This window comes from Notolabrus celidotus, chromosome 23 (assembly GCF_009762535.1).
Source record: "Notolabrus celidotus isolate fNotCel1 chromosome 23, fNotCel1.pri, whole genome shotgun sequence".
NCBI lineage: Eukaryota > Metazoa > Chordata > Actinopteri > Labriformes > Labridae > Notolabrus > Notolabrus celidotus.
Window position 1 is genome coordinate 12,483,493 of NC_048294.1, and position 27,964 is coordinate 12,511,456.

Consider the following 27,964-nt stretch of genomic DNA (forward strand, 5'->3'; position numbering starts at 1 on the left):
CTGAACAGTGGCGGACAGTAAAAGATTACATTTACTTGAGTACAGTACTTAAGTAAATTTTTTGAGTATCTGTACTTTACTTAAGTATTGTTTTTTGAGGAAACGTATTACTTTTTCTCCACTACATTCAGAAGATAATTATTGTACTTTTCACTCCACTACATTTATCTCAGTGCTCTAGTTACTCACTACTTTTGCTTTGAAGTCAGCTCATGAATTTCCTTCTTTTTTGTGCAATCTGATCCCCAAGACAGTAAAATGTGTTTGTGTAGTTCGGTTTGTAATGGTTTCTAGATACACATAATGCAACAGAATGTACTCCTATGTATTCTTAACTGCATTTATGTATTGTGAAAACGTTTAGAGATTGTTTAAGAAGTACTTTGAACACTAAAGTATTTTTAAAAGCAGGTACTCCGGTACTTTAGCACAAGTAATAATTTGACAGGGTAACTTTCACTTTGGAGTAGCTTTACTTTGACTTGAGTAATGAAGCTGTGTACTTTGTCCACCACTGGTAATGAATGTTAATACTTTTAACACCTCTGGTAAAAACACTCTTTTTTTCACACAATTTTTCAACATTAGTTGAGGCCACACTGCCAATAGGTGAGACAGGTGTGAATTCTGTATATTTGCGTACAGCTTTAAGTGTTGTAGAAGAGCCAGTCATTAATTTGTAAGGTCAGGTTTCACTACACTGCGCATGTGCAGAGAAGGTACACCTATTAAATTGCACGCGTCTGTCGTTGAAAAGTGGCGAGACGACATTTGCAAAACGTGACGAAGATGAGGCAAATAACAATGTTCAAGGTAACGACCTTTGCAAGGATAGAAGTTCTTAATGTATATAATGACATTAAGTCCTAGTGTTAGACTTTTTTACGGTCTAGCGTGAGAATATTTCATCCCAGTTCTTTGCCAATAGCACACCTTAACACTAGCATACTTCGAGTGTCATTAGGCCCTTAATTGTTTGAGGTTAAGAGAGGCACCCTACTGCAGGCAAGATGGCGCCGCCACAACATCCACACCGGAAGTCCATACCGGAAGTCCATACCGGAAGTGATTCTTTAACCCCCTCTCTACCCAATGCCGGATGCTTCGAACTGGAAGTTTCTTCTTCGTGTAGCGTATTGATTGCATTAGTCTGTCGCTGCTAAATCAATTAGCAGAAAGCTAATTGTGATAGAGAGAGTGAGTGAGAGAGATCCCGCTGTGTATGAAGAACAGAATAATGTAGAGTGTTAGTGTGTGTGGGGGGAGGGGATGAGAAGGAAAAGACTGTAAGTAAGGGAAAATACACTCAAGCTGTACACAGAGATCTATATTCACCACAAAAACAACAGAGGCTCCCCAGAAATGTGTACTGTACATCTATCATCAGTGGCTGACAGTGGTGCCTCAAGTTGAAATATTTTAGTCCTAATATTTTATGTTGATTTGGAGTTTGTAATAGCAAAAGTGCATTGTTCTTTTTCAAGTACAACATTATCAATACAAAAGGGTTAAGACATCATACATATAACATTAAAAGAACATAAAATAAAGTATAATTCTACATTTCAAGTAGGGGTTGGATGGAAAGAAACAGTAGCTATGTATACATTTGCAGTTTTTCTAGTCATTCTAATTGAAGGTTCCAACTTCAATGTTTTCATGGACGCCAAATAAAGTGATCTTGTTAAGACATTGGTGTACATGCGTCAAGCATTCAATCTGAATAAAACTGTTTGACAAGCTCAGAGTGTTTATGCCCATCTAATGTCTCAAAATAGAAGGAGAAACCATTCCCTCCGTTTGTTCTTGTGGTTAATGAACACCCCTGTCACTGTGTCATTGTAACGTGTTACAAATTATGTTAAAAAAGAAACAGTCACCACACACCTGTACATTTTCCTCCTCCACTCGCCCCTGCACCATAGATAACATTCTGCTCTTCTCTCGTGACTGTGGATCTACTCTGGATCTGTATTTCATTCATTCATTAATCTATACATGTGATCACATAGGCAGACAGCATGCAAGGTAATTTGGAACAAACACTACAGCAAACTTAGATAATGTGACAAGTCCCCATGGAAAGAGACTCCTGCACGCTGCACAGTTATCATAATGAACCTGTGGGGAACAGCTGTGCAGGAAGGAAGAGGGGTCACTGGGAGAATCAGTCAAAGGGAAGCAGGTGTGCAGGGGCAGGACACACACCACAGGGAACTGGTGGGCAGGTGAGGTACAGTCAGGCTAACACAACATAAAATAACATATGACCCAGACAAAACAAGAGAGGCATATGCAGATGTCATCACGGCAGCATCATAATCAGCTTTAAGTATTTCAACACACACTCGGAACAAAAGGCTGTGCATGGCTGAGACGTTAACACTATAACTTAGTGATTCGTGCAGGCTTCTAAGTAACTTGAATTCTCAACAGCCTATACACTTTTGGAGTCAATCAACTAGTCAATAAGACTGATACGATTAAAATGTAAGTGCAAAAAAGTTCATAGAATTACGCGTAAACCTACGTGTTTTTGAAGGCTTTTATTTTGCGTTCACGTTCCTGTTTTTCAAGGCTTTTATTTTTTTGAAGGCTTTTATTTTTGTAACTTCCGGTATGAACTTCCGGTGTGGGTGTTATTGCAACGTTTTTAGCTTTGTAACTTCCGGTATGGACTTCCGGTATGGACTTCCGGTGTGGATGTTGTGGCGGCGCCATCTTGCCTGCAGTAGGGTACTCTTGGAGGTTAAGGCAAATGTAAGGCGTGTATAACGTTACACCCAGACTGCATGGTTGCACCCAAACTGGAGGTGCTCCAGGGTTGATAGGATTCTTCAGAAAAGCTAACATCTTGAAATGCACACAGGTAAAACTTTCCTTAAATAGAAAAAAAAAAATAGCAGTCAAAGACATCACTTATGTTAAAACCATTGACTGGTTAATCTGTGCATCAATTAATAATATGATGACATTTTCTGGTGTTTTTTGTTTGCTTTATAATTACTGAAGTTAAGTAATGTCTATTTTAAAGCAATTTTTGCAACTAATTTTGTAGCGATGGGGAATCGAACTCGTGCTCTGCGGGCATGTAGATGTGTAGATCATGGCTCTTGAGCGCCACCTAGTGTTTAAAGTGTATACAGCAGGCAAATTAATGTGAATTAAGGTGCAATGTTTTCCGGTGAAAGACAGGCGGCGTAACAATGTTTACAAAAGCAGAAACCTGCAAACACAGTCGTTGAAAGTTGGTGACATTATTATGTATTTATATTAAAAGCAACTTTTAGTGCAACAGGTGGCTCCGTGGCGCAATGGATAGCGCATTGGACTTCTAGGCATTGAATAGCGAAGTGATTCAAAGGTTGTGGGTTCGAGTCCCACCGGAGTCGCATTTTTGTTTTGTGTTGACATCATTATTAGTTTCTACCATTTTTATTTAGCGCAATCTGTTTATATTGCAATCAAACTCGCTGAAAAACGCTGTCAAACTACCTAAACATCAGCCTGAGCGCTTAGTCATTGTACGTTTTACTCCTATCAGTGTAATGTAATGGGTAAGATGGACCGGGAACGAACGTAAGTTCTTATCTTCAGAAATCAGTGAATGTTGTACTGTAATGTCAATGCCGTTTGATTAAACTGTGGAGCATAATAAAGCTAGCGCCTAGCTTAGCTGAGAAAAATAGTGAAGCTTTCAATGAATGTGTCAAGTTAGCTGGAAAAAATAAAAGAGGTTTTCTAGCTGGTCCTTCAAAATAAAACACATTGTAAGGTCAACATTTACAGCTGAACAAAGTAAAAACAATAATTTGTTATATTGAATTCCAGTGAAAACTTAACTCATATTTAGAGAAAGTTTGATATTTTCATGAAGCAGAAGTCAGAAATATAGATTCAAAGTCCTAGTTATACCTTTCCTGTGATCGATACTTAAAACATTAAGTAGAGTTAAAGTTTCAAAGTTACTTGGAGTTCTCATTGATGAAAAGCTCACCTGGAAAATTCACATAGATCACATTACCAGTAAAATTGCAAGTAATATTGGAGTCATCAGAAGAATCAGACAGTTACTCAGAAAAATCCTTCTTAATTTGTGTTATACTATGATTTACCCTTACATATCTTACTGCAACATTGTTTGGGCTAGCACCTTTAAAAGTAACCAGAATGGTATTTGGTCTCTACAGAAACGGATTCAGTAGTTCTACTCCCATTTTTCAATCATTACGAATCCTCCCCATCTTTGATCTTCACCGTCTGCAAATTCATATTTTTGTCTTTCAATAGATTGACAACTTACTCCCAGCAAGCTTTCAGGATTTATTGCAGTTTAACTCTCAGATCCATCTTTACCAAACAAGGTCTGCAAACAAACTCGATCCAGCTTTCTTTCGGACAACCTTTTCTCAGTTTTCCATCAGATACAGAGGCCCTCACTTTTGGAACAGTTTATCTGGTCATATAACAAGTAACACAAATTTCAACTCATTTAAGAAACAAACCATACACTTTCTATTAGGTGGGTTAAGTAATACAACATGATATGAATTTTAAATGCATATTTACAAACACATACTCTCCCTACTTTCCTAACTTATAAATAAATATTCATCATTGTTTTAAATATTACTCCCTCTTATTAGTCTTTTTTTGTTTTGTATGAAGATATTCTGTTCTACATAGATACTTTGTCTTTTTATTGATTGTTTTCTTTGGAGGGCCACTAGACAGGCCTGTTAGGGTTCTTTTTGGCTCCTCCTGAGCATAACATGTTAGTGTTTAGTTTTATTATTGAATTTACCTGTTATAACCGTGTTATTGATTTTTTATATGTGCAAGAAATAAATAAATAAATAATTAAATAAATAAATAAATACAACTTTTACTTTGAAAGCGGAAATGCTGGTTTTGTTTGGCCGAGTGACTTGATGCTAGCAATATGAAAATGCTAGCTAGCTGTTTGTTTCTACACGGGACCAAATCGTGTTGCACCGGGTGTAACCATTGAGCTAGCGTTAGGCTAGTTAGATGTAGCTGGCTAGCTATAGGTTCTTATCGATGTGCGCAGCTATTTGATCGACACATTACATGTGAATATCATGGAATGCTGATGAAACTCTTTCGTGTTAATTTTTTTATACCATCGCTCTGCTGTTGTCGGCGACGTCTCCGGTTAAATTGTGTTCTTTATTAGCTTGTCCCGTGTTGGTCAATTAGCTAGCCAGCCTCTTAAGCTAGCTCGGCACAGCAGCGTATGGGTGTCACAGTTAGCCGTGACTTCACCGGGTTTCTGGTTGCCTGATCTCACATTTCGGACACGTCAAGGTAAACATTCAGCCTTCGGCGAGCAGGAAGGCTAGCCTGCTAAGCTAACTCTTGATCGGCGGTGTTTGTTGTTTACACCTTGCTGTTAATGTGCACGTGTCAGCTGTTAAACTTCAACATATCAATGGTTGTCCCCTTTTTACTTTATATCTCTTGTTCCAGCTTTGAACTGTCACTGACGAGGCTCAAACTGGAGCTAACGTTGGCTTAGCTTCAGATGTCAAGCTTGTCACTGTGCTGCTTTATTAATTTAAGGTTATGATCTGATTTTACTTTTTTTAGAGGATCCTCCAAGCGTTACATTTCTGTTGAAACACCACCAGTTTGGTTGTTTTGTTCTAGTTAATCACATATATTTCTAGTTAAGTTGTAAAGTCACATTCATATGTTTTATCCACTTTAAGTCTGTGTTTTTTTGTGCATCTTACTCCAGCTTTAGCACTCATTTTGTTTTAAAAATGTCAAAAGTGACTACATTGATTCCAGAGTTAAACTTTGACCCGTGACACCACACTGAACGATCAATATCTGGCACAGTAATGAGTCACATATTACAAATGTTGAGATACTTCAGATCAATGTGGCAAATGCAACTCTTTTGAAATAGTTGCTAATATAATTGTTGAATTGAAAAGCCCTGTGTCAGAAGCCTAGGCGTTTCTAGCCCATTTTTGGGGCTGCTGAAGCACCTCTAAGTTGAACCCCAGCACCCCTACAATTTGAGGGATTTAGTATTATTTTTTTTTAGTGTATGTCCTTTTTAACAAGCTAGAAAAGTTTCAAAACCATACAGTACTTGATTGACAGGTAATATTTTAACAACAAAAATACAGCAGCTCCACCACATTTTACATGTAGTGCATTGCATTTCATATGAAAGTCCAAAAATAACTCCAATGTCAATTTTTGTTGTTTTTGGTACTCATTATAGGGGGCTGGTTTACTCCAGAAACGTACATACTGTTTATGTATATGTTGAGGTGCTTCTGTATCAAAATTAGTCTTCTTTCCCCAGAAATTAGGGTTACCATATGTTTCTTTCATGATTTCAATCCATTCCTCTTTTGCTGTGGCTCAGCATTTAAATAACCTTTATTAGATTTGAGGGTTTAGTCACAGACTTTCCCAAAAAGTGTTGTACTTTTCTTTCACAAATGTGGGAATGAAATTAGGTTAATGTACAAAGCAATTTAATTTATCTTGCCAGGCTCAGCACCCCTAAACATCCCATCCTAGAATCGCCCCTGGTCAGAAGGTCAAAGTTAACAGGTTAAAATGAACCATCTCTTCAGGCCGACAGCCTAACACCCAAAGATATCCTTCTAAAATCTAAATGAGATTCTGAATACAATCAAAAGTACACAGAAGAAATCTGAGGTTGTGAATTTAAGGTCCCCCCTCCCCCCCAAAAAAGACAAATATGCATTGACACAGAAATAAGTTGCTGACTGAAGTGTGTTTATCTGTGTGAAAACAAAACTAACTTCCATCCTCTTTTTTTTTTTTTTTTTTTAAGGTTCCTCATACCCGTCTCCTGATTTTGGGGGCTGTGATGTCGGAGCCCAAAACCCCCACACCCACTCCTGCTGGTGACACATACAAAGGATGGGTGTTCAAGTGGACAAATTACATCAAGGGTTATCAGCGGAGGTGGTTTGTCCTGAGCAATGGGCTGTTGTCTTACTACAGGTATGCTTTCCTTTCAAACTGATAAAAACAACCCCAATCCAATCCAATCCACTTTATTTCTACAGCACATTTAAAAAACACATTCAAGTTTACCAAAGCGCTGCACAGTGAGGTAAAATAAGTTAAAACACAGAACATAAAACACTGTCATAAAAAAAACCAACATAAAATTAAAGAATCATGATAAAAAAACAAATACAATAAAAGAGCAGACAGAGACAGAGACAGAGGCCACACAACTCTAATGCTGGCTTAAAAGCCAAGGAGTACAAATATGTTTTAATACGGGAAAAAAAGTCAGTAATGTTGGGGACAATCTAACATGGGGGTTCAGCTCGTTCCAAAGTTTGGGGGCCACTGCCGAGAAGGCACGGCCACCCCTGGTTTTCAGCCTGGTCTTACGGACCACAAGAAGCTGCTGACCAGCAGACCACAAAGACCTTGCGGAAGTGTAGCTTTGCAGGAGGTCGGAGATACACTGTGGAGCTACTCCATTTAAAGAAGCAGATACATCCCTTTGAACATTATCCCACAGGCATCCCTCTGCATTAAGAGGCTTTAATACTGCTGAATTACACCCAACAAGCCGTTAATTAACTCAACTTATCAATACACACTCCACATTTTAGTACATTTTGTCACATTAAAGCCTTGGAGAAAATATGGTGTTACTCTGAGAAACTTTTTGAAGCTTAAACTGTAACAGAAAATAAGGTACGCTGCCAATTCTTAGAAGTTTATCGTAAAACTACAATAAATTCTCTCAAACTATAATTAATTTTTGGGACGCTTAGTGCCCTGTTACTTTATTTTACCACAAGTGTACACAGTTGAGCTTAGCTTGTATGAAATGTTATATCCAATTAGCATTTTTTTTTACCTTTTAATAAGACGTTCAAAACTGGTTTAAGCGTATTTCACTGACTGTGATTCTTGAAACAGAAGCAAGTTTCTCTGGGGGATTCAACAATCAGTGGCACATTCAATATCAGCACAATCTGTCTAGAAACAGACCGACTGCTCTCTCAAGGTTATCTAAATAGAAATACACAGCTAATGTCTGCAGACACAGCAGGCAGTCGTGTCAGTGTGGCTGCTGTTGAGCAATGTAGGCGCTTCCTCTTGTGTCCATTTTGCTATTCTGCATTTTACATTCTGCTATCAATTTCCTCAATCACCATCGTCTTTCTAAATGCTGACATTTTTCCGGTCCTAAATGATAGCATCTCAAATCTAAAACAGACATAGGCTGGTGTTTAGTATACGTTCTCAACTCAACTCATTTTTATTTATATAGCACCTTTCATACATTCAAGCATGCAGCCCAAAGTACCTCACAAAAGAACAGAGCGACAGAAAACAACAGTAAAAGGTAAAAGTGGAAAGGAAAGGGATACAAAATATTTAAAAATAAAAACATGACGATCAAATCAATAAAATAAAATCAGAGAAGTAACAGAAAAATAAAATCAATAAAATAAAATATGATTAATACTAGGGGTGTCCCGATACAACTTTTTCACTTCCGTTACGATACCAATATTGCAGCCTTGAGTTTTGTCCGATACCGATATTGTTCTGATACGATATCAGCACGAATCATAGATACTTTTATTACTTATTTTGTAGTATGGAATGTTAGAAAAGGCTTGATCAAGTGATATTACCCAAACAGAGAACAATAAATAAAACACTTTTGTGTAATATCTTAAGTTAAATGATTCAGCCTCTCACTGCTAAAAAGTAAAAAGAAAGAATTCTTGATGTGACCACTATGAAGGTATTTTGATTCTCTTGATTCAAATAGAAATGCCATGGACACAATAAGCCAAGGACTGCATTGCACTTTTACGACGGTCCCTGAATGCACCTCGCAGCGACAGGGCCACTGGACAGTGCATCTGCATTTTTGATAACAAGGAGTTGATCCAAACTTACTAAATGTGTCTGATGTTTCACCAAACTGGATTAAATCAAACTGTAGACGTGGAGCTTTTTACAGTGAGAGCGGCAAAACCGTCAAACGTCAAATATTAAACAGACACACAACCGGGAGGGTTGTGTCTTTGTCACTAACGCACACCGGTAGGTAAAAATCATCAATGACGATGAGACAGATGCATGGAGGTGAGGAGAGCTGATTTATAAAGCACACTTGCTGCAGGTAGAGACCAAGCTAAGACTGAGCCCCTCAGATAATAACTCAGCCTGCTCTCCAGTAATGTAAATGATTGTTCTTACGATCAATAGTGGACTCACAGAGGTAGCTTGCGAAAATTCTCATGCTGTTTTTTGTGATGCTGCTTCAAATGCGCATTGAGGTTGCTCGTATTAAACTTCCCCGGTTCTGTGCCACCACAGCTGCAACGTCTTTTTCGGACTTAAACTTAAAAATAATACTGTCACACGGCCGACATCACTCCTACTCATAGCACACGCTGTTGTTGTGATCACGTGGGCTCTGCATGCTGGATCCGGGCGCTGCCGGATAGAAGTGCTGGAGTGGAGTCTGGAATGGACTGCTTATATTGGAGTGCTTATATCGGAGATTTTAGATGCAGGCCGATAAAATCCAATACTAGATTTTTTGCTGATATCAGACCAATATCCGATATCAATATCGGATCGGGACACCCCTAATAAATACCAGAAAAAAACAAAAAAGAAATAAAAAAACATCACGTGCCTAAATTATTGAAGTTGATCTTGTGTACATTCATGTGTTAAAACTCAAATAAACAGATCTTCGAAAAAACATCTTGCCAGCTAAGATAACTGTATGCATTGGCTTGTAATATGCATAGAATAATGAATGTTATTAAATGTATGTTTTTTATCAAATGCAAAAAGCGAAAGCCACCAGTGTTCATTTCGTTAACGAAGATTCTGACAATAAATGTTAGTGAGTGGCCCATTTTTTCATGACTGAAACGAGTCTATAACGATCTAAAACACATCACGGATAATACAAACTCAGACGAACGTGTGTTTTTTAATGAGACGATGACGAGAGGAAAACATTAGTGGTGGACCGCCGGACATTCAAAATCCATATTGTCCTCGCTGTGTGTCCTGTGGCAGGCAGAGTTATTATTTGAGGGTTAGCAGTGTTGGTTTGGTCACTACCTGCAGCAGGTGTGCTGTGTGAACCAGCTCTCCCCTCCTCCATGCACCTGTCTCAGTTTGTCACAACAAAGACACCACTAGGGGATTGTGTTATTATTTGACGTTTTTGCTGCTATCACTGTAAACATCTCCGTGTCTACAGCTTGATTTATTCCAGTTTGGTGATACATCAGAACATTTAGTAAGATTTGATCAACTCCTTGTGTACTTATGAATGTTATGAGAGACAACACTGGTCCACTTTTCATAGACTTTATTGCCAACTTCACAGACTGCTGTACGCCGTAGCCAACGCCAACGCCAAAATAACTCTGAACCTGGCTCTGATTCATTCATTCAACAGCCTCTCTTTCTCCTTCTCTCTACTCTCCGTCACACACACACACACACACACACGCACGCACGCACGCACGCACGCACGCACACACACACACACACACACACACACACACACACACACACACACACACACACACACACACACACACACACACACACACACCGCCATTCACTGACATGGAAAACTGAACATCAACTAATTAACTAACATCATAACTAGTTAATAACTAACCCTAGCAAACACCAAACAACCAATCTGTTACAACACAGAGCTGAACAGTTCCCAAATGACTTCTATGCTTTTTTGCAAATTCTGCCAACATACTGTTGACTGGAAACGTAAAAATACATGTGATGACCAAGCGTGCCGGATACGGCCCTGGTGGTGAGGCTTTCAGCAGTGTGACTGCCCCCTGGTGGCTGGCTGCAGTATAGGTCAAAAAATCCGTCTCCGCCATTCATTTGAATGGGGGAGCAGTCAAACTTTAAAAAATAAATACACGTCGTACGAATGTTTCTCACATCCGTATGCTGTGGTGATATGTAGTTAGTATTTGACTGTTTTGTGTCCAAGGCCTCTTTTTCTGAAAAGTTTCTTTTTCGTAAGTTATTAGAGTTTAAAAAACGGGGTTTTACTTCCGGGTTTCCTTTGATTCACAGCCGCCGTAGAATGAAACTTCCAAGGACACACAGCGTCTTGTGACGTTACGCTGTAGGGCGGAGCTTATTACAAAGGCTTCACAGGCTCTGGCTGCACAATGGCGGCGCCCAGGAGAGGGATTTTTTGGCTTCAGAACTGTACAACGGGAAGAGGCGGAGCAACGCTGTCCATTTTTATTTACAGTCTATGGTGATGACCACTTGTCGTCCAAAAGCCATGTGAAAAATGGTAGGAAACAAGGCGACGTTGAATAGTCACACAAACATGTTGATCTCCAACAGTTCAGTGTTACATACTTCTCCTAAATGTAGGTGATAAATCCCCGCATACGAAATAGAAGGAATGTTAGGATGTAATTCATCTAGCTGTTTACGTACGTCGTTTCTGTAAACTGTATACAGCTCATTAAGTCTCATTAGTACTGTTTGTATTGCACTGATTCATTCAAGCAAAGCTTCCTAAAGCAAATAACCACACAAGGTTTCATAACTTCCACTAAATCAAAACCTCTCTTTGTTGTTAGGACCCAGGCAGAAATGGGCCACACGTGTCGAGGCACGATCAACCTGGCCACGGCGACCATCACCGTGGACGACGCCTGCAACTTTGTCATCTCAAACGGCGGCGCACAGACGTACCACCTGAAGGCCAGCTGCGAGGTGGAGCGTCAGCGCTGGATCACTGCCCTGGAACTGGCCAAAGCTAAAGCGGCCCGAATGCAGGCCGAGTCAGGTACAGCAAACAAAACACACGCAGCAGAGAAAGTTACCTGGGGCTTCCACCAGATCCGTGTCTGGTCCGTCTTCGATCCGCTACGGTCCGGCTCCATGCTCTCTAATCCGTCAACACCCACTGGTTTCGTTTTCAGAACGCAGCACGGAGCAGAAGCGCCGGACAGCTGAGGGGTATACTACGAAGCGAGTTCAACATATCCTAGATATCTTCTCCTGATCCGGCTTCACTAAACCTGACAAAGGAGATCACGCTTGTCTGTCACACAAAGCTGGTTATCAACATGTTCAGTCAATCCAGAATTACCCTGAGCGCGTTCACATGAAAGAGGCGTAGATGGCAACATGTGACCAATCACAGACACAGACAGTCTCGCTGATTCATCTTGTGTTGTGTGTGACAGTTTTAGACCTAATATTTCAGCTGCAGCCCTGACGGTATTAAACTGAGCGCTGTGGAGAAATAAAAATGAGAACATGATTCAAAGTGATAAGCACACACAGTTTTATAATTAATGCAGTGAAACAACTTCATCTGAATAAGCTGACTTTAGACTCCGTTTAAGTATGATGTCAGGACAGATAATCAATAACTGTGACCAGTGTTTTATATGTTAAATCATACAGGTAGACAAAGTGTCCTGCCCGTCTCTCTCCCCTCACAATCAGCTCACAGAGCTCTGTGATCGAGCAAGCTGATTGGTCAGTCAGTGGGCGGAGTTTTCTCCAAACTGATCTCTGATCCTGAGCATAACCTGCCCCAGAGCAGGTTAGGAGTTCAGCATGAGTTTTGCACACAGTCACAAGCGCAGAAGAAAAATGTTTTCTTTCTTTTCTTTTGCTGCAAGAATAAATTGCATTAATATTTGACAGTTTGTGACAAACATGACACAAACCAGAAATATATATGCAGACGAGAGAAAAAAAAAAAAAGAGTTGACCATGAGTAACCATGAGTAACCATGGTGATCTACCCTGGTAAGACAGGAACCACCTTCGTAGTACAGAAAATCCAGAGGTTACTTTGATGTTACCTCGATAATCACAAATCCGGCTTCGCAGTATACCCCTCAGGAGTCACGTGACTGAGGTTTTCTTGCAGTAATTACTGTATTAATGATTCTCCTCCTCCTCTCCTCCTGTCTCTATGGTCCTCTGAAAACCTCTGACCTGTTGACTCAAGGCCTGGCTCCGCTCACCATGACGGTTTGTTGCCGTAGTTAAGTGAAAAATGATCTCGCGATAACATGTAGTATTTTATTCTGTTAATTAATCGGATGTTTACATTTTGTTTTGGTGTCTGACTTCCTGTCTCGCTCCATCAGCTCTGTTGATATTTATGCGTCGTGCTCCGGCATCCGGCAAAAATAGAAGTCTTGTGTTATCTGATCCGAAGGGCTCCAGTGTGCCAGATCAGAGACACAGCCACACAACACAACAAAGCGGATCCAGTGAAAGTTAACACATTGACTAGAATAGAAACCAATCAGACCCGGTGGCGTGATGGATCGGAGATGGACCAGACACGGATCCCGGGGAATTTTGCCGTTACTCTGGAGCTTTTACCTCTGTGTTTAGTAAGCCTTTTAAATCAGTGTTTCCATCATGAATCATTATATTGACACCTCTCTACTCTCTCTTTCCTTTTTTTAATGAACAGATGACTCCGGAGACGACTTTTCTCCATCGTCCACGCCGGCGGCGCCCGGACAAGGCGGTGCATCCCAGAACTCAGAGGTCCAGTCTGCTCTGAGAACACTTGGCAGCAAGGTGGAGGATCTCAGCACGTGTAACGACCTGATCTCAAAGCACGGCTCTGCCCTCCAGAGGTCAGTATTTACCAGTCTATTGCTCTCAGAGTGCTGCTGCATTCTTCAGCTCTCAGGGCCAAAGCTTCAAATAGTGCCTTGTGTGGTATCCAGACTTTAAGAACATGAAGAACCCATGACTCAGATCTATTATTCTAAAATAATTTTGAAGAAAAACATCAGAACTTTGTTTTAAAACCTTTTTATTACTTTGATGTTCTTATTCTCAGAGGTGTGGCGCCTCTTGTGCCTGAAGAATGTAGATAAACAAACTCACCTTGATTATTAAACCAACATTATGATGTTTGTATTATATAATGTCATTTTTTAAGTATCGAGATCGTGGTTTTACTCCTGTTGTCTTAAATTCTATTATCATACAGTCATTTTTTGTAAGCTAACTACAAGTGCGATCCATCTTTCCACTCTTACTGCACAACTATGAATTAAAACGTCCTAAAAAACTATAGATGGACATAAAAACCAAGAAATGTAAGCACAATGAAATAAACAAACATACTACAGGCGTTTTTTTAGTTATAGCAACATATTTAAACCAAGGAAGGATGTTTTGTGGGGAATCAATGACCTCCACGTGTCCCATGATTCCTTAAACTTTGTTCTCTGAAGTCTTTAACAAGATTTCATGAATTACCGTAAGTTCTGGAATATAAGCCGCACCCGTGTAGAAGACACAGTCTGTTTTTTTGTGTCTCTCTGACAGGAAACTGTCTAAACTGGTATTTTGGTGCACCAGTAAATAGGACACTAACTTTTTAAAGATATATTTTGGGGCTTTTTTGCCTTTTATTGGATAGGACAGCTGAAGAGAGACAGGAAACGCAGGGAGTAGAGAGTGGGGGAAGACATGCAGTAAATGGTCGATCGGCCGGGAGTCGAAACCGGCGACCTCTGTGACGAGGACTCTATATGTGGGGCGCTTAGATCACTAGGTCAACAGCGCCCCGACACTAACTTTTTAGATGGAACAAAAGTTGTTCAAAGTGTCTCTCATACAGCAAGTTTTACGGTATATGGTACTAGTCTTCTCTAGAAGTTTCACACATGAGTAGTTGTCTATTTTTAATTTCTAGAAGAATGAAAGTTATTCCCACATAAAAGTAACATTCGTCATAAATACAATCCTTCATTCTGTGAAGATCAGACACCAGAAAGTGTGTACTTTGGGACGCGTCCAAAACAAGTATCAAGAATTTTCTTGCTCCTCCTGCAGTTTTGGGGACTACTGTAATAAAACTTCTAATAAGACTCCTCCAGCTGGATTCTTCTTCTTCTTTGTTTATCTTCATAAAAACAACAACACAAACTGCCTGCAGATCTGAGACCAAGGCTTCTCTGTTCTGATGTTGGCCCAGCTGTTCATTCATGTTGTGCTTTTAATGTTTTGATTTCAGGTCTTTATCAGAGCTGGACAGTTTGCGTCTGACAGGAGAAGCTGGGGATAAGATTCGCCAAGTGACAGAGAGAGCAACGCTGTTCCGCATCACCTCTAACGCCATGATCAATGTAATCCCACCTCCTTTTCTTGTGGAGCTTATTCTCACCTTTTTTTTTATTTAAAGTGTAGTTTCATAACTTTTGCTCCTGATGCTGAAATAACTGGTCAGAATAGTTCTTATTACTGTGATCTAATGTTTCCATGTGTTTCCCCTTCAGGCATGCAGAGACTTTCTCACGCTGGCTCAGGCTCACAGCAAACGATGGCAGAAGGCCTTCCAAGCAGAACGAGATCAGCGAGTGAGGCTGGAGGAGACTTTGGAGCAACTGGCCAAGCAGCACAACCACCTGGAGCGGGCATTCAGAGGGGCTGCGCAATCTAACGCTACTGCAGACAATAAAAGTAAGCCTGAAACCACAACTTCATCATACCCAGGCTTAATTATTTCCTGCTAAATTAAATCCCTAAAGGACCTGCTGTTATTTAAATCTCTTAGAGGATTTCAAGTCATAGAAAGTTTAATGACAGAGTGATTCATTTCCTGTGAACCAGGTTTGGTTTCCTTTTTAAAAACTAATTATTGATTGTTAAGGTGCTGCCGGTCCAGGAAAAGGTGAGGCCAGCGACGAAGACGACGACAATGAGTTCTTTGATGCCATGGAGGAAGCTCCTGAGTTCATCACTGTGCCTGCGGACCCACAGTTCCACAAGTCAGTACTTTTTTTTTTCAGCCCGTATTCACACACAATGACATGCTGTCTAAGTAGGACAAACATTTCCAAAGCCGAGTTCACAAGTATTTGATTTGTGAAGGACAGTTTGTTTATTTATTCAACCAACTTCCTTGTAGTGCAAGCAGACATGCCCTGATTTGTTGATTGATTTCGCTGGTACCCTGTTTATCCTCTGTTTCCTCATGTTTGTATAACCTGACAACTTCCCTAATCAGATAGAGTCCCTTTGTTCTAATGTCTTACAGAAGATCAAGCAGTAATATCAGTGGCTTCAACAGTGAAATGTGTGCTGATGATCAATCGGTATGTCCCTGGGATGATTTTCCAGACATTATATCACACAAATGCACAGCTTTACTGCTAGTTTGCACATAACACATAAAGTGCTACAATCTTTTTTTTTTTTTTGCACCACAAGCTTTTACCCTTATTTAACAGACTCTCCTGCTTTTCAGCTCAATGAGGAGCCTCTAGCGATGAATCCAGAATCCCCCTCTCAGGAGTTAGTGCCCTTGAAGCAGAGGCGGACACGAATCCCAGACAAACCCAACTACTCTCTGAACCTGTGGAGTATCATGAAGAACTGCATCGGCAAAGAGCTGTCTAAGATCCCCATGCCTGTGAGTATCTGAGCCGAGGTTACAGGTTCCAGCTACAAAAGGCCATAAATGATCTTAAATATACCATAAATTTACAGTTACGTTGTGCCATATATTTACTGTAAATTTGCTGTATATTTATCCCCAAAGTTACCGTAACTTTGCCATATATTTACTGTAAATCTACAGTCACTTTGCTGTATATTTACCGTAAATGTACCGTAGGTACTGTAGGTAATAACGTTGAACACACTGCTTCCTAGGCTGATGGGAAAATTGTCCTGCAGGGCACAGAATTTCCTCAACTAAGTATAGAGGCAGTTTGTTTCACCATATAATTTGTAAGTGACTCATTGACGAATAGGGATCTGTCCCTAGATGCCTCCTGATTGAAGTTCCTGGTGTAGTCTAATTCGTGCAGCTTTTCTTGTCTTTACGATAGTGAGTTAAGCAGCCCAAGAACCTTTTGGACTAGTGCCTTCGTTTTCAGTTGTTCCCACGAGATACCTCTCAGCAAATCGAAAGCTTTGACACAGATCAGTGTTACGAAAGGACCCAGAGGGTGTGTGAGAAAGATACAGGTACATTTAGAAGCCAAGAATTGACAGATTCTCAAGGTCCAGTTCCTGAGACTGTCTCTGCTGCAGGTAATCAGTAACAAAGAGAGAGGTCCAACTCCTGTTAATGCATTGATGGAGGGATGAAGTCTCTAGCTAAATATGAACCTTCTCATAAGTGAAGAGCAGCTGGTCATAGTTTCAGGCCGTTGCGAAACGTTGCGTAATCAACAAGCCTTGTTCTCACGCATCATCTCATGTAAGAGCAGACATAAGTAGAAATATTTGAAAAACTGACCTGTCACTAGAGTGTCTGCACAAAACGTGCTGCTGATGGATGTTGTCAAAGGTCAGACACAGAGAGAAAGAAAAAGGGAAACAGTAAGAGGCGGGGTGGGACAGGCTGCTGTATGTACAGAGAGGAATGCTGTTGCGTTATGTGGGGTGGGGGGCTGAGATAAAGTAAGACAACAAGAGAGAAAGTGTTGAATTGACATGAAACTGGTGCAGGAACCTTGAGTTACTCAACACCCAGCGTGACGCAAAGGAAGCTTGTCAGCTCTGACAGTTTCACAGCCTCTTCTGCGAATGTCTCTCATGTCATAGAGTGGACAAGCCAAAAAAAAATGGCTTCTCTATTTAACAAGCTCACCGCAGTCATTTAAGGTCATTGACACCAGTGTGCTCCTATGACGTGGGTTCAATCAAAACACCAATCATTTTGTCTACTGTACTGGCTCGGCAACATTCTTGTCAGGCCATCTGAGGTAAAAATATCTCTCTTTGACACCTATTGTGAGAGATTTGTTTGTTCAAAGAAACCTCAGAGACAAGCTGGAGATCCACACCTATGATCTTTATGCAAGTGTCTTTATTTAGAAGTGATATTTCAATCAACACATTGAATCAGCTCAAGCACGCACATGTGCCCGTCACACAGCACCGCGGATTAGGCATGACACTTCTGCTCGACCTGTCCGCTGTATGCATTGACGCAGCAGAAATAATAAGATGGGCGATAACAGGGATTCATATTTTGCCTCACAATCCTGCTACATAAATAGGACATAATCAAAACAAGTTGTACCACCCTAAGTAAATAACTGAGTGTTTCTGTCTTGTTTCTAGTTAAAATAATTGGTTGTAGTTTAAGCTAGAGCTGTAGTCCTTGTCGCAGCGGTCGCTGGTTCAACTTCCAGCCACGACCCTTTGCTGCATGTCTCCCACTCTCTGCTTCACACATTTAGTGTCTTCCTTCAGCTTTCCCATCTAATAAAAGCAAAAACACAAGAGGTATAACTTAAAAAAAACTCAGTCCACTTAATAAAAGACACGTTCGTGTGACAAGCTCATATCAATGTCTTATTTCATGTTTTTACGAGGAGAAATGGGATCTAAATTGGTTGTAATGAGTAAAAAAGTCCAAGTTAAATTTACTTGTTAGTTTCTTAAAATCAGAATAATGTCTTAATTTCAAGACACTAAGCAAGTACATACACAGATTCTAGGAAAGAGAAACAAAGTGACCAGGTCGAAGCCAGGTGCTCATGAAGAAAGAAGTGAAACTTGCAGTGGAATGGTTTAAAAAGTCTTTAATTGTTCAGGGAATAAAGTTAAAGCAAGTCATTTTTCCCTGATTACTATCTGTAACTTTAGGTCCTGAACAATTAAAGCCTTTTTTTTTTTTTTTTTAACTTTATTTATTGATTTTCACATAGAAAAACAATCATTTCTGAGGTCAGCAGTTGTTACATTTGATTATTCTTTAGGAACAAATACACAGACAATATAGGCAACATACAAAAGAACAGATAGCCCCATGGATTCTCCTCCTCCTCGTCTCCTCATCCATGTTGTCTTTATCAGCCTCTGAAAACCTCTGACTTGATGACTCCAAGCCTGCTACCGCTCAAAACGACATTTTGTTGTCATAGTTAAGTTAAAAAAGATCTAACGATAACAGAGTGTTTTATTCTAAAAGTTAAAGTTGTAAATGCTATCATGTCCTTCATGTCCTTCTTGGCTGAGGAAAGGTTGGACAGAGAGGGAGAGACACACCAAACAAACAGTAGAAGCATTAGGGACCAGTCTTTTCCCAGTTACCTTAGAGAATGTGCTTAACACCTCAGACCAGAACACATCTAAAGAAGGACAGCTTCAGACCATGTGTGTGTAATTTGCTGTAGTTTGTGGACATCGATCACATGGAGACACATGAAAGGCTTTTTAAACCGTTACTTGACTCAAGCTGGTGTGCCTAATTCTATTTTTGGATTATTTGAAATAAATCATTGATCCAGATTTGTCAGGTGAATGTGCCTCTTATTAAGTTTGGTGAGATATTTCTTTATCCAAGAAACGTGCAGTGTTTCCTTTTAATCCAAAATATAAGCCAATCCAGATAACTATGACTTATTCCCTCCACTAGAGGGCGCCAAGAGGTTGATTGCTACACTGTCGTCCTGCTTTCAGCGTGTCTGCTTCTGAGTAAGAGAAACAAACAGATCTTAGTGTTTGAAATAGTTTGTGTTTTAAAGGTACCGTCCATAAATATGAGTATTAGCCTCAAGTATACAGTTTTGATTGAGCTGTAATTTAATATTACATTTAAACAGCTTTTCATTCATTAAAAAAATAAGCTTTCATTTTCTGTTTACCTGTGTGACACCTATCATAGTACGTAGTGTCCTCAAAAGCCTGTCGCTTGGCATTTTGGGACTTAAAAAAACATGTATCCCCTTTCAAATCGGAGCTTTTATTTGAATAAAAATGAGATAAGATCTTGTTTTGTGTGAAGACTCAGGTAGGAGTTGTTAGGCAGTGTTTTAATACTTCTATGTGCTTGAAAGGGAAGAGGAAGTGTTAAATGAAAGTCTGATGAGTTAGTAGCCTGACTCCTCTGAGGTGAAGGTCACACAAGGTGGAAGTAGGAAACTGGCGAACAACATTCCTTGTATAAAAATTCCCCTACCTAAGGTTCATTGGTGGTTACATGTCAAACATAGCAACAACAAGCAAAAGGAAGTGTGTTTTAAATTGATACCTGAACATGAACAGGAAAAGATAAACAAAGAGATAAAGAGAAATATTAAGAGCAGGATGTATTTCTTTCTTTTTACGTTCCATTTTTGGGCATAGGGAATTTTGAGTCCCATCTGAATGTCCCCCTTCTCCCCCCCCATGCAGGTGAACTTCAACGAGCCCATATCCATGCTCCAGCGGCTGTCTGAGGACCTCGAGTACCACGAGCTGCTGGACAAGGCCTCCAAGTGCCAGAGTTCCCTCGAGCAGATGTGCTACGTGGCTGCCTTCTCCGTGTCCTCCTACTCCACCACCGTCCACCGCACCGGCAAGCCCTTCAACCCTCTGCTGGGGGAGACGTACGAGCTGGACAGACGAAGAGAGAGTGGCTACCGCTCCCTCTGTGAGCAGGTGAGGAGGAAAAGACGCAGTAAGGGATACTGTCAAGGGAGTGAAAGCGAATATTGAATTTCAGGCAGGAGAATCTTTTGTCTAAAATTAGGGTTGTTTACAGGACGCTACCACCCATAAGTTAGCCTGTTAATACTTAGATTAGGGATTTTGTATCCTTGAACAAAACAAATATAAATTACCACACGTTAAAACAGACTAAATGGCCACTACAAAAGGAGTGCTAGAGACTAGGTTTGGTAACCTGGAAATTTTAAGCACCAGGGAGAGACGCCCTGTAATTTAGATTATGGGCGCTGCTGGCCCAGAAAGAGCTGTTAATGGACACAGGCCCTAACAGGTCAGTTAGTCATTATTACTCACTTAATGCATAATTACTATACAATTAGTCAGTAAGTTAGTAAGTCAGTATGCCAGTAATCTTGTATTAAAATATATCTGTACTTCTGAATTTGAGGACACTATGTCGCAGCTATTTGAAAACAAACATTTTGAGTGTGACGCAAAAAAACCCCAACATGAAACAAAAGTTAGTGTCTTTTATGTTAATTCAAAATGTTCATACATTGTAGAAAGAGCAACTTTGTGATCTTTGAGCACACAAAACAGAGATTCAATGTTGGAAACAAGATAAGCATAATTTAGGCCTCTCCTCCTAAAGAAGAAAGAAATGGAGTGCTTTAAACACTCCAGTAATATATTCTTAAAGCCAGTAAATCCAGAGATCAGGCAGCTGTGGCCATGGCCGTATTTAGAGCAGGCGCTCTCTGGACTTGGTCAGATGAGTCACAAAGTGGATTTGGCAAGTAGAAGCTGCCATTAAATCCAATTGTAGATGAGTAATATAATTGGTTTTATAGTGCTTTTATGACCTCGCTGGATAATAACAGGGCATATTTTCATACTTGACCAGTATGTCAGTGTCCGCACGACACTGAATGTAGGTCATGACTATAAAAGTGGAAGCAAACATGCAAAAAAAGACTCAAGTTTCTGTTCAAATTGCACCCATCGCATCATCATTATTTCCCTCCCAGGTAAGTCACCACCCTCCTGCAGCAGCGCATCATGTGATCTCCGATCGGGGCTGGACTCTGAGGCAGGAAATCACTGTCGCAAGCAAGTTCAGGGGCAAATACCTCTCCATCATGCCCTTAGGTAAGAGTCCACGTGGGTAACGAATGTTTGAAGCATGCCTTGCAGCCTGATGATTACGCAGATGAGGGTGTGCATGCATTACATTTATTTCCTGAGGGTGCACCCAAGGTGTTCAAACCAATGATTAGTGTTCTTTACTAGACAAGTGAGTTCAGCTTGAAGAATGCAGCCGTCACGCCTTTTTATGCGGAACAGAAAGCCATCAGTCACAGAGTTACAAACAAACAAAGCTCTGTTTTCTTAAGTTGACAATGATTTTCACTTTGATTTGGCGTCTCGTCTCTCCTCACAGGCACAATTCACGCCATCTTCGAAAAAGGCAACAATCACTACACATGGAAGAAAGTTACCACCACAGTGCATAACATCATTGTAGGGAAGCTGTGGATCGATCAGGTGGGACTGGCAGACTTTTGACACTTTCAATAACCAAAATCTATGAAAGCTATTACCAATCATCTGTTAATAATCGGGATTATCAGAGCTTTTTTACTGTACGTGTTGAGTTATTTATGCAATCAACAGGGTGGAGACAGGAAATAACACAACAGAAACATCAGCCAACGTAGTAATTACACAGTTCACAACAAAGCATGTGACAATCATTTATTCATACGAATGGTATGGATAAAATTCTATTTCAGCGTTTATAAGTGTTTATAGCAATTGATATATCATCAACCAAGCTTGTGAATTGTGGTCGACCACACTGTCCGCATCACGTGTAAACAAGCGCAAATATTACACCAAGGTGAGATTCATCTGGGAATAAAGTCGCTCTTTAATCCCTGAAAGAATTTGGCAGCCAGGTTATCTATAAAACAACATTCATAACAAGGAAACATTGTGGACATGTGACAGGCTTGTGTTTGTTAACAGAAAACACATCTTATCTCACATGCAGAGAACAAAATACAGCTATGAAAACTAACATGTATGAAACATACTTCACCGTCCTCCCCGAAAAACAACTATGATTTTGACCAGATTGTTGTTGTGTGTAAGCTCGAATGGAAAGGAAACAAAACATCCGACTTGCCTGTCAAAGTTGAAGCTTGTATCTGTCTCGAGTATGAAGCCTGATTTATGTTTTAAAAACCTTATTTTGATTATTTGCTCCGTCAGTCAGGAGAGATCGACGTGGTGAACCACACCACTGGAGACCGATGCCACTTGAAATTTGCTCCTTACAGCTACTTCTCCAGAGACGTGGCTAGAAAGGTGAGCAAAGTGCAAACACCAATGACTGACTTAGGTCATCTTTTTGTCTCTAAATGGCCTTTTATTGTGTTTCTTTTTATGTACACATGCAATTGGCAAATATTAAAATAGTAATTCTATTAAACTGTCTTAGCCTGCCTACTCTACCCCTGCAAACCGCTTCCAAACACACCTCTACCTGTGTCATATGTATTGTCTGTGTTGTATGTACTGCTGTGTTCTGTACCCCATGGGGTCTTTGCTGCTGATGCTATCCTTCCCTTGGTTTTTCATTTATACCATTGAAAAAGAGGGGAGGTGTGCTCTCCCCACTTCAGGCTTCAAGTGTGCTCTCAAAGATATTAAGCTGCCAGGGCTCCTAAAAGGTCAATCTGGGACATTAAGGCCATAAATTGTCTTGAGTGTGCCTTAAATTTGATAAAGGTTGGAAATTTAAAGAGCCTTAATTTTAGGTGAACGGGAAAGTTGCTGGTTGAATGGATGGGATTAACATTAACATTAAGTTTGTTGAGTTCTTACAAGAGGAACACAGCACTGTTGCTGAGCCCAGCTACAGATGGTTTAAAGTTGATGTACAACACATACATAATTGGCTTTGTGATGTGGCTTTTTTCAGACCTTGGCTTTATGAAAAATAGTATTGATGCTTTGTCGTCTTGGTTTGAATTTGTTTGGGTCATAAAAGGTTTTAAAAGCCTTAAACCTGATTTTAAAAATGCTGCGAGAACCCTGTCTGCTTTTCTGACATGTTGGGCTTGAATACACCTCCAAAACTAGTTTATTAATAAGGTCTGAAAATAAAGCTGTTCTACTTTTCATAATTATTCTTAGGCAAACAAAAAGACGTTCATTTTGACCTAACTTCAGTTTATTACATTTCCCTCCTCTGTTAACTCTGGCTCTGTTTCCTTCAGGTGACCGGAGTCGTAATGGACAAGGATGGCAAAGCCCACTATGTGCTCTCGGGCACGTGGGACGAAAAGATGGAGTTTTCTCGGGTCATGCAGAGTAGCCGTGGAGGCGAGAACGGCACAGAGGGCAAACAGAAGACGGTCTATCAAACTCTGAAAGCCAGAGAGGTGTGGAGGAGGAACCCGCTTCCGTAAGTTGTTGTTGTTGTTGCACAGCTGGGTGTGTACATGCATATAAAACCTGAGTCATATGCAGAAACTATTAATAAACCAGGGATACGTATTCAGTCATTGTCATGAGAGATACTCAGTGTTCTGTGTTGTGGCGTCTGTATACTCTGGTTGGAACCGGTTGTTATTCAAAATCTGATTTTACAGCCAACCTTATATAACTCTGCATATGTTCTATGTAATATGATGCTCATAGGATGGCTGTGTTCCAGCGGGATTAAATATCACTCTAGCAAAACACTTTTAAATAATACTTATAACTTTAACCACAAAGAAACACCAAACACAGTGGTATTTATAGCAAACAATTGCTGAAGGAAGTAAAAAATTATGCTATATGCAGATTTTGTGAGGGATTAGGGCTGTCCCACTGTCAAATCAATAAGCGCATGACAGATCTCTCACAGACTTTTTGTGCCCTTTATACCCCCTTTCTGTAAGTGGGCATTTTTGCAGACTTAGCATAAGGGAATTACCCATAGTTCATAGCAATGTCACGTGAAATGCAGGATTCGCAGGGAAAGCTCGCGAGCATGGAAGGGTGAACGAATGATATGACATGAAATGTAAAAAAGAGAGACGGCTCACCAGAAGCAGGCAAGGTACAACCAATGTTGACATTTAAAAAAAAAAAAAAAGTTTGCCTGTAAGTATAAATATAGAAAACCGCCTTAATCAGCCACAATCGTGTCATCTTCACACATATGTGTATATACAGTATAATTTATATATTTATAGTTATATATTTATATGTTTTAAACTTTGTGGTTAAGCAGTCTGCCATGTGATCAAGGATCTAACTGTACAGTCGGTCCCTGAAGCGCTTTGAATTTGAGGAAAGTAAAAATTGTGCATTAAACATTCGTAATGCCGCTAAGGTGAGATACATGACGTCATGCAGGTCACGTGAGAAGTGGAAAAGCCCTCACAGCCTCCCGCCCCTCACTTCAAACTTAGATCGATGCTCAGTTCTGTACTCAACAGGGTCTTTGGTGCTGCTCTCCCTGCTTTGGCCTTTCATGTATGCCCATGAAAGCGAGGGGAAATGTGCTCTCCCCACCTAAGGCTTATAGGCACATGGAAGGGCAGGGAGCTCCCAGAAAAGAGCCATGCTGCAAGATGAAATGAGATGAGAGTTCATGATCCAGCTGAAGTGTGGTTTCTGTTCACAGACCCTGGCTTCTGTCTATTTTTAAAATGTTCTCATCATGTTCCTGTGTTTGGGACAGTCTGTGCTTCAGTCATTGTGTAGAGATATGAAGCTCACTTACAGAACAAAGAACAGGACTTTAAGAAAACATAACTCATCCAGTGTCACTCCTGTCTGTCTTCTGGTCTTTGTCTGCTTATGACACAAACGTGACTTCTGTTTATTTAAGAGACACCATAGGACTTAAGAAAACGTCAGTATTATCCAACCTGGGAATTTGGAATCTAAATACAGCAGAGTATCAAATAAAATTCCACAAGAAACAAACTGCTTAAATGTAAGAATAAAGATTGCAGTAATTCAAAGTCATTTGCTGTCTTTGTTTTGCGCAGGGAAGGAGCAGAGACCATGTACTACTTCACTGCCTTGGCGCTGACCCTGAACGAGCTTGAGGATGCTGTTGCGCCCACTGACAGCCGGCGCCGGCCCGACCAGCGCCTGATGGAAGACGGCCGCTGGGAGGAGGCCAACGCCGAGAAGCAGCGGCTGGAGGAGAAGCAACGCAGCGCCCGGCGGGAGAGAGAGAGGGAAGCAGCCAGCCAACGCACCTCCAGCCAGTCAGAAGAAGGTGAGAGTGCACCTTGTGTTTGTGTTTTCCTCCTCCTGTATTTCTTTCTCTTGACTTGCGTGGGGGAAATCTTGGAATTAAGGGGTTAAAGGCAGATCTGTGATCCCGCTTTTCTCTTCCTAAAGCTGTCGAGGAAGACTCTCTTACTGATCCCTCCTTAAAAAGCAAGTATTCTTCTTTTGTCTCCTTCACTGCTTCTTTTTTATTTATGCTCTAATCTCATTTCCAGATTCTGTTTTTCTCTCACTTTGCCTAACGCAGCGTTTTCCGTTTCAGGCACACCTCACGATAACCATCAGGCACTTTGGTTCGATCGCTGTGAGGACCGCATCACAGGTGAGCAGATCCATATCTATAAGGGAGGCTACTGGGAAACCAAGGATCGGGGCAGCTGGGAAGACTTGCCTGACATATTTTGACCTCAGCACTGACTGCAAGGTGCACTAAAGAGACTGATCCCATCAAAAGCTGCCTGGTGGAGAGCTTCCACCAAAGGCCGGCTCGTCACCCTCTGTCCCGCTCTTCCTCCTCCAGCGGCTCTCTGTTCTAAGAGATCTCCAGGACGGTCAACCGCCGTCTGCTACGTGGAGGGGAGGGGCTTCTCTCATCTGGTTTTGGTTCCTGTTTCCTTGTTGCTGTCACATATCCGATGGGACTGGTTTGTAAACACCTATGCTGCTTTGACTCGGGTCAGAGAAGGAGGTAAAATGGGCAGAGCTTCACAGATCTACAGTAGCCACTCTGTTCAGTCTCTCAGATCAGGATCAGATGAAGTTTTTACGCCTGATAACACCCTGTTAGATAATTTAGTGTTCCTATTGTCATCCACAGCATTGTGTGCTTTGGTTGTAACTCTTAAAAAAAGGGGTAAGACCTGGTTAATATATACATTATATATAGATATGATTAGAATAATTTCATTTAACTGTCGACTGGTGGCCTTCAAGAACTTAGCGAGGATTTCTTGTTTTTTTCTCTCTGATTTAGTGTCTTAATGTAATGAAGTGAAGGTTCTAGTGTGCTTGTGTATGATGCATATCCGCTCTTCCATCACTTTAAAACTCTGCCACTGTGCGGTATACTGTGTTTAAAAAAAAAAAACAACTAAACAAATGATTGTTGAAATAATGGTTGAACCTCCACAATGTTCTTTTTTTTATGTAGTTAGAGGAGATTAGTTTTTTTCCTTTACACCCGTTCTCTTCGCCTTAGAAACGAGCGAGCTGCTCACACTTGTAATCACATCAGTCGGTTTGACACAGACGGAAACGGCTGGTTTCTTGTACAAAGAATCAAACCTTGAGGAAAAACATGGGGGAAAATAAAGGCAGCGCTGCAAAATGCCAAAAAAAGAAAAAAACGAAGCTTGTTCCAATTCAGAGAAATTCCTAAATGAAGACAGTTTGAATCTGTGAATGAAATCAGCTGTTTTGCAGGATTGGAATAATGTGGAGTCATTTTACATAAGAAGTGATGAGAATAAGAACAGCTTTCTGAAACGTTTGATTCATTGTGTTGAGAGTAACACATACAAATGAGCAAAGAAACAAGTGTTCATACATATGCAAGTACATTTTGACACCAAAAACATGGAATATAATGTGTGCGTGTGTGTGCGTGTGTTTGTGTGAGATTTCATAATTTTTTTGTTTGTAAGTGTACTTAAAAATGAAGAATAAAGAAACAAAGACACATTGCAAATAACTATGATTTTATAAATGTATAGAAATTCATATTATAGTATTGATAACTGTAAGGTAGGTTTCTTTATTTTCGGGTTCCTCTCATGTAATCGGAGGATTTTCTTCATTTTCTGAAAAAAAAGGGAGTTTCCATACCTAACTGAGAGGGGAGACATGACATTGTTCAGTATTTTGTATTAACAAAAAATAAATCTGTAATAAACAAATGCTGTGATGTCAAACAAAATGCTTCATTTCATTCATAACAATGTTAGTTAAGACCGAGGCAACACAAGTTAAGATTGGCCACATCAATTATTTGTGAGCTGAGATGTAACGTGAGGGCAGCAGCTTCAGGTCAAACATACGCTGTCAATAGAAAGATCAAAACATGCCAACACTTTAATTAATCTTCTTATTGTTTCTTCAAGTCCAACGAAATATACACTATAATCTGAGCTCATTGACATTACAAATGACATCCTATTTTGTCCACAAACAACTTGTTCCTGACTTCTTG

The 27,964-nt window shown here is 40.4% G+C and overlaps 1 protein-coding gene and 1 non-coding gene across 5 annotated transcripts; both read left to right on the forward strand.

Moving 5' to 3' along the window:
* Positions 1-712: 712 nt before the first annotated feature.
* On the forward strand, positions 713-27,691 carry LOC117806989 (oxysterol-binding protein 1-like). Of its 4 annotated transcripts, none has more exons than XM_034676003.1 (17): positions 713-813; positions 6,845-7,017; positions 11,667-11,875; positions 13,535-13,703; positions 15,098-15,209; positions 15,360-15,543; positions 15,734-15,851; positions 16,121-16,178; positions 16,331-16,495; positions 20,218-20,463; positions 21,501-21,621; positions 21,914-22,017; positions 22,747-22,842; positions 23,757-23,944; positions 25,527-25,762; positions 25,888-25,926; positions 26,039-27,691. In XM_034676003.1, exons 1-17 carry the CDS (start codon positions 790-792, stop codon positions 26,179-26,181), a joined length of 2,385 nt encoding a protein of 794 aa, XP_034531894.1. In that variant the 5' UTR covers positions 713-789; the 3' UTR covers positions 26,182-27,691. The 4 variants fall into 4 exon arrangements, with proteins under 4 accessions (XP_034531894.1, XP_034531895.1, XP_034531896.1 ...); XM_034676005.1 differs by lacking the exon at positions 713-813 and adding an exon at positions 4,964-5,328; XM_034676004.1 differs by lacking the exon at positions 25,888-25,926 and having other exon boundaries at positions 719-813.
* Positions 3,301-3,392, forward strand: trnar-ucu. Its single transcript is given in 2 exon segments — positions 3,301-3,337; positions 3,357-3,392. It is a non-coding gene; the product is annotated as a tRNA-Arg (tRNA).
* Positions 27,692-27,964: the final 273 nt, after the last annotated feature.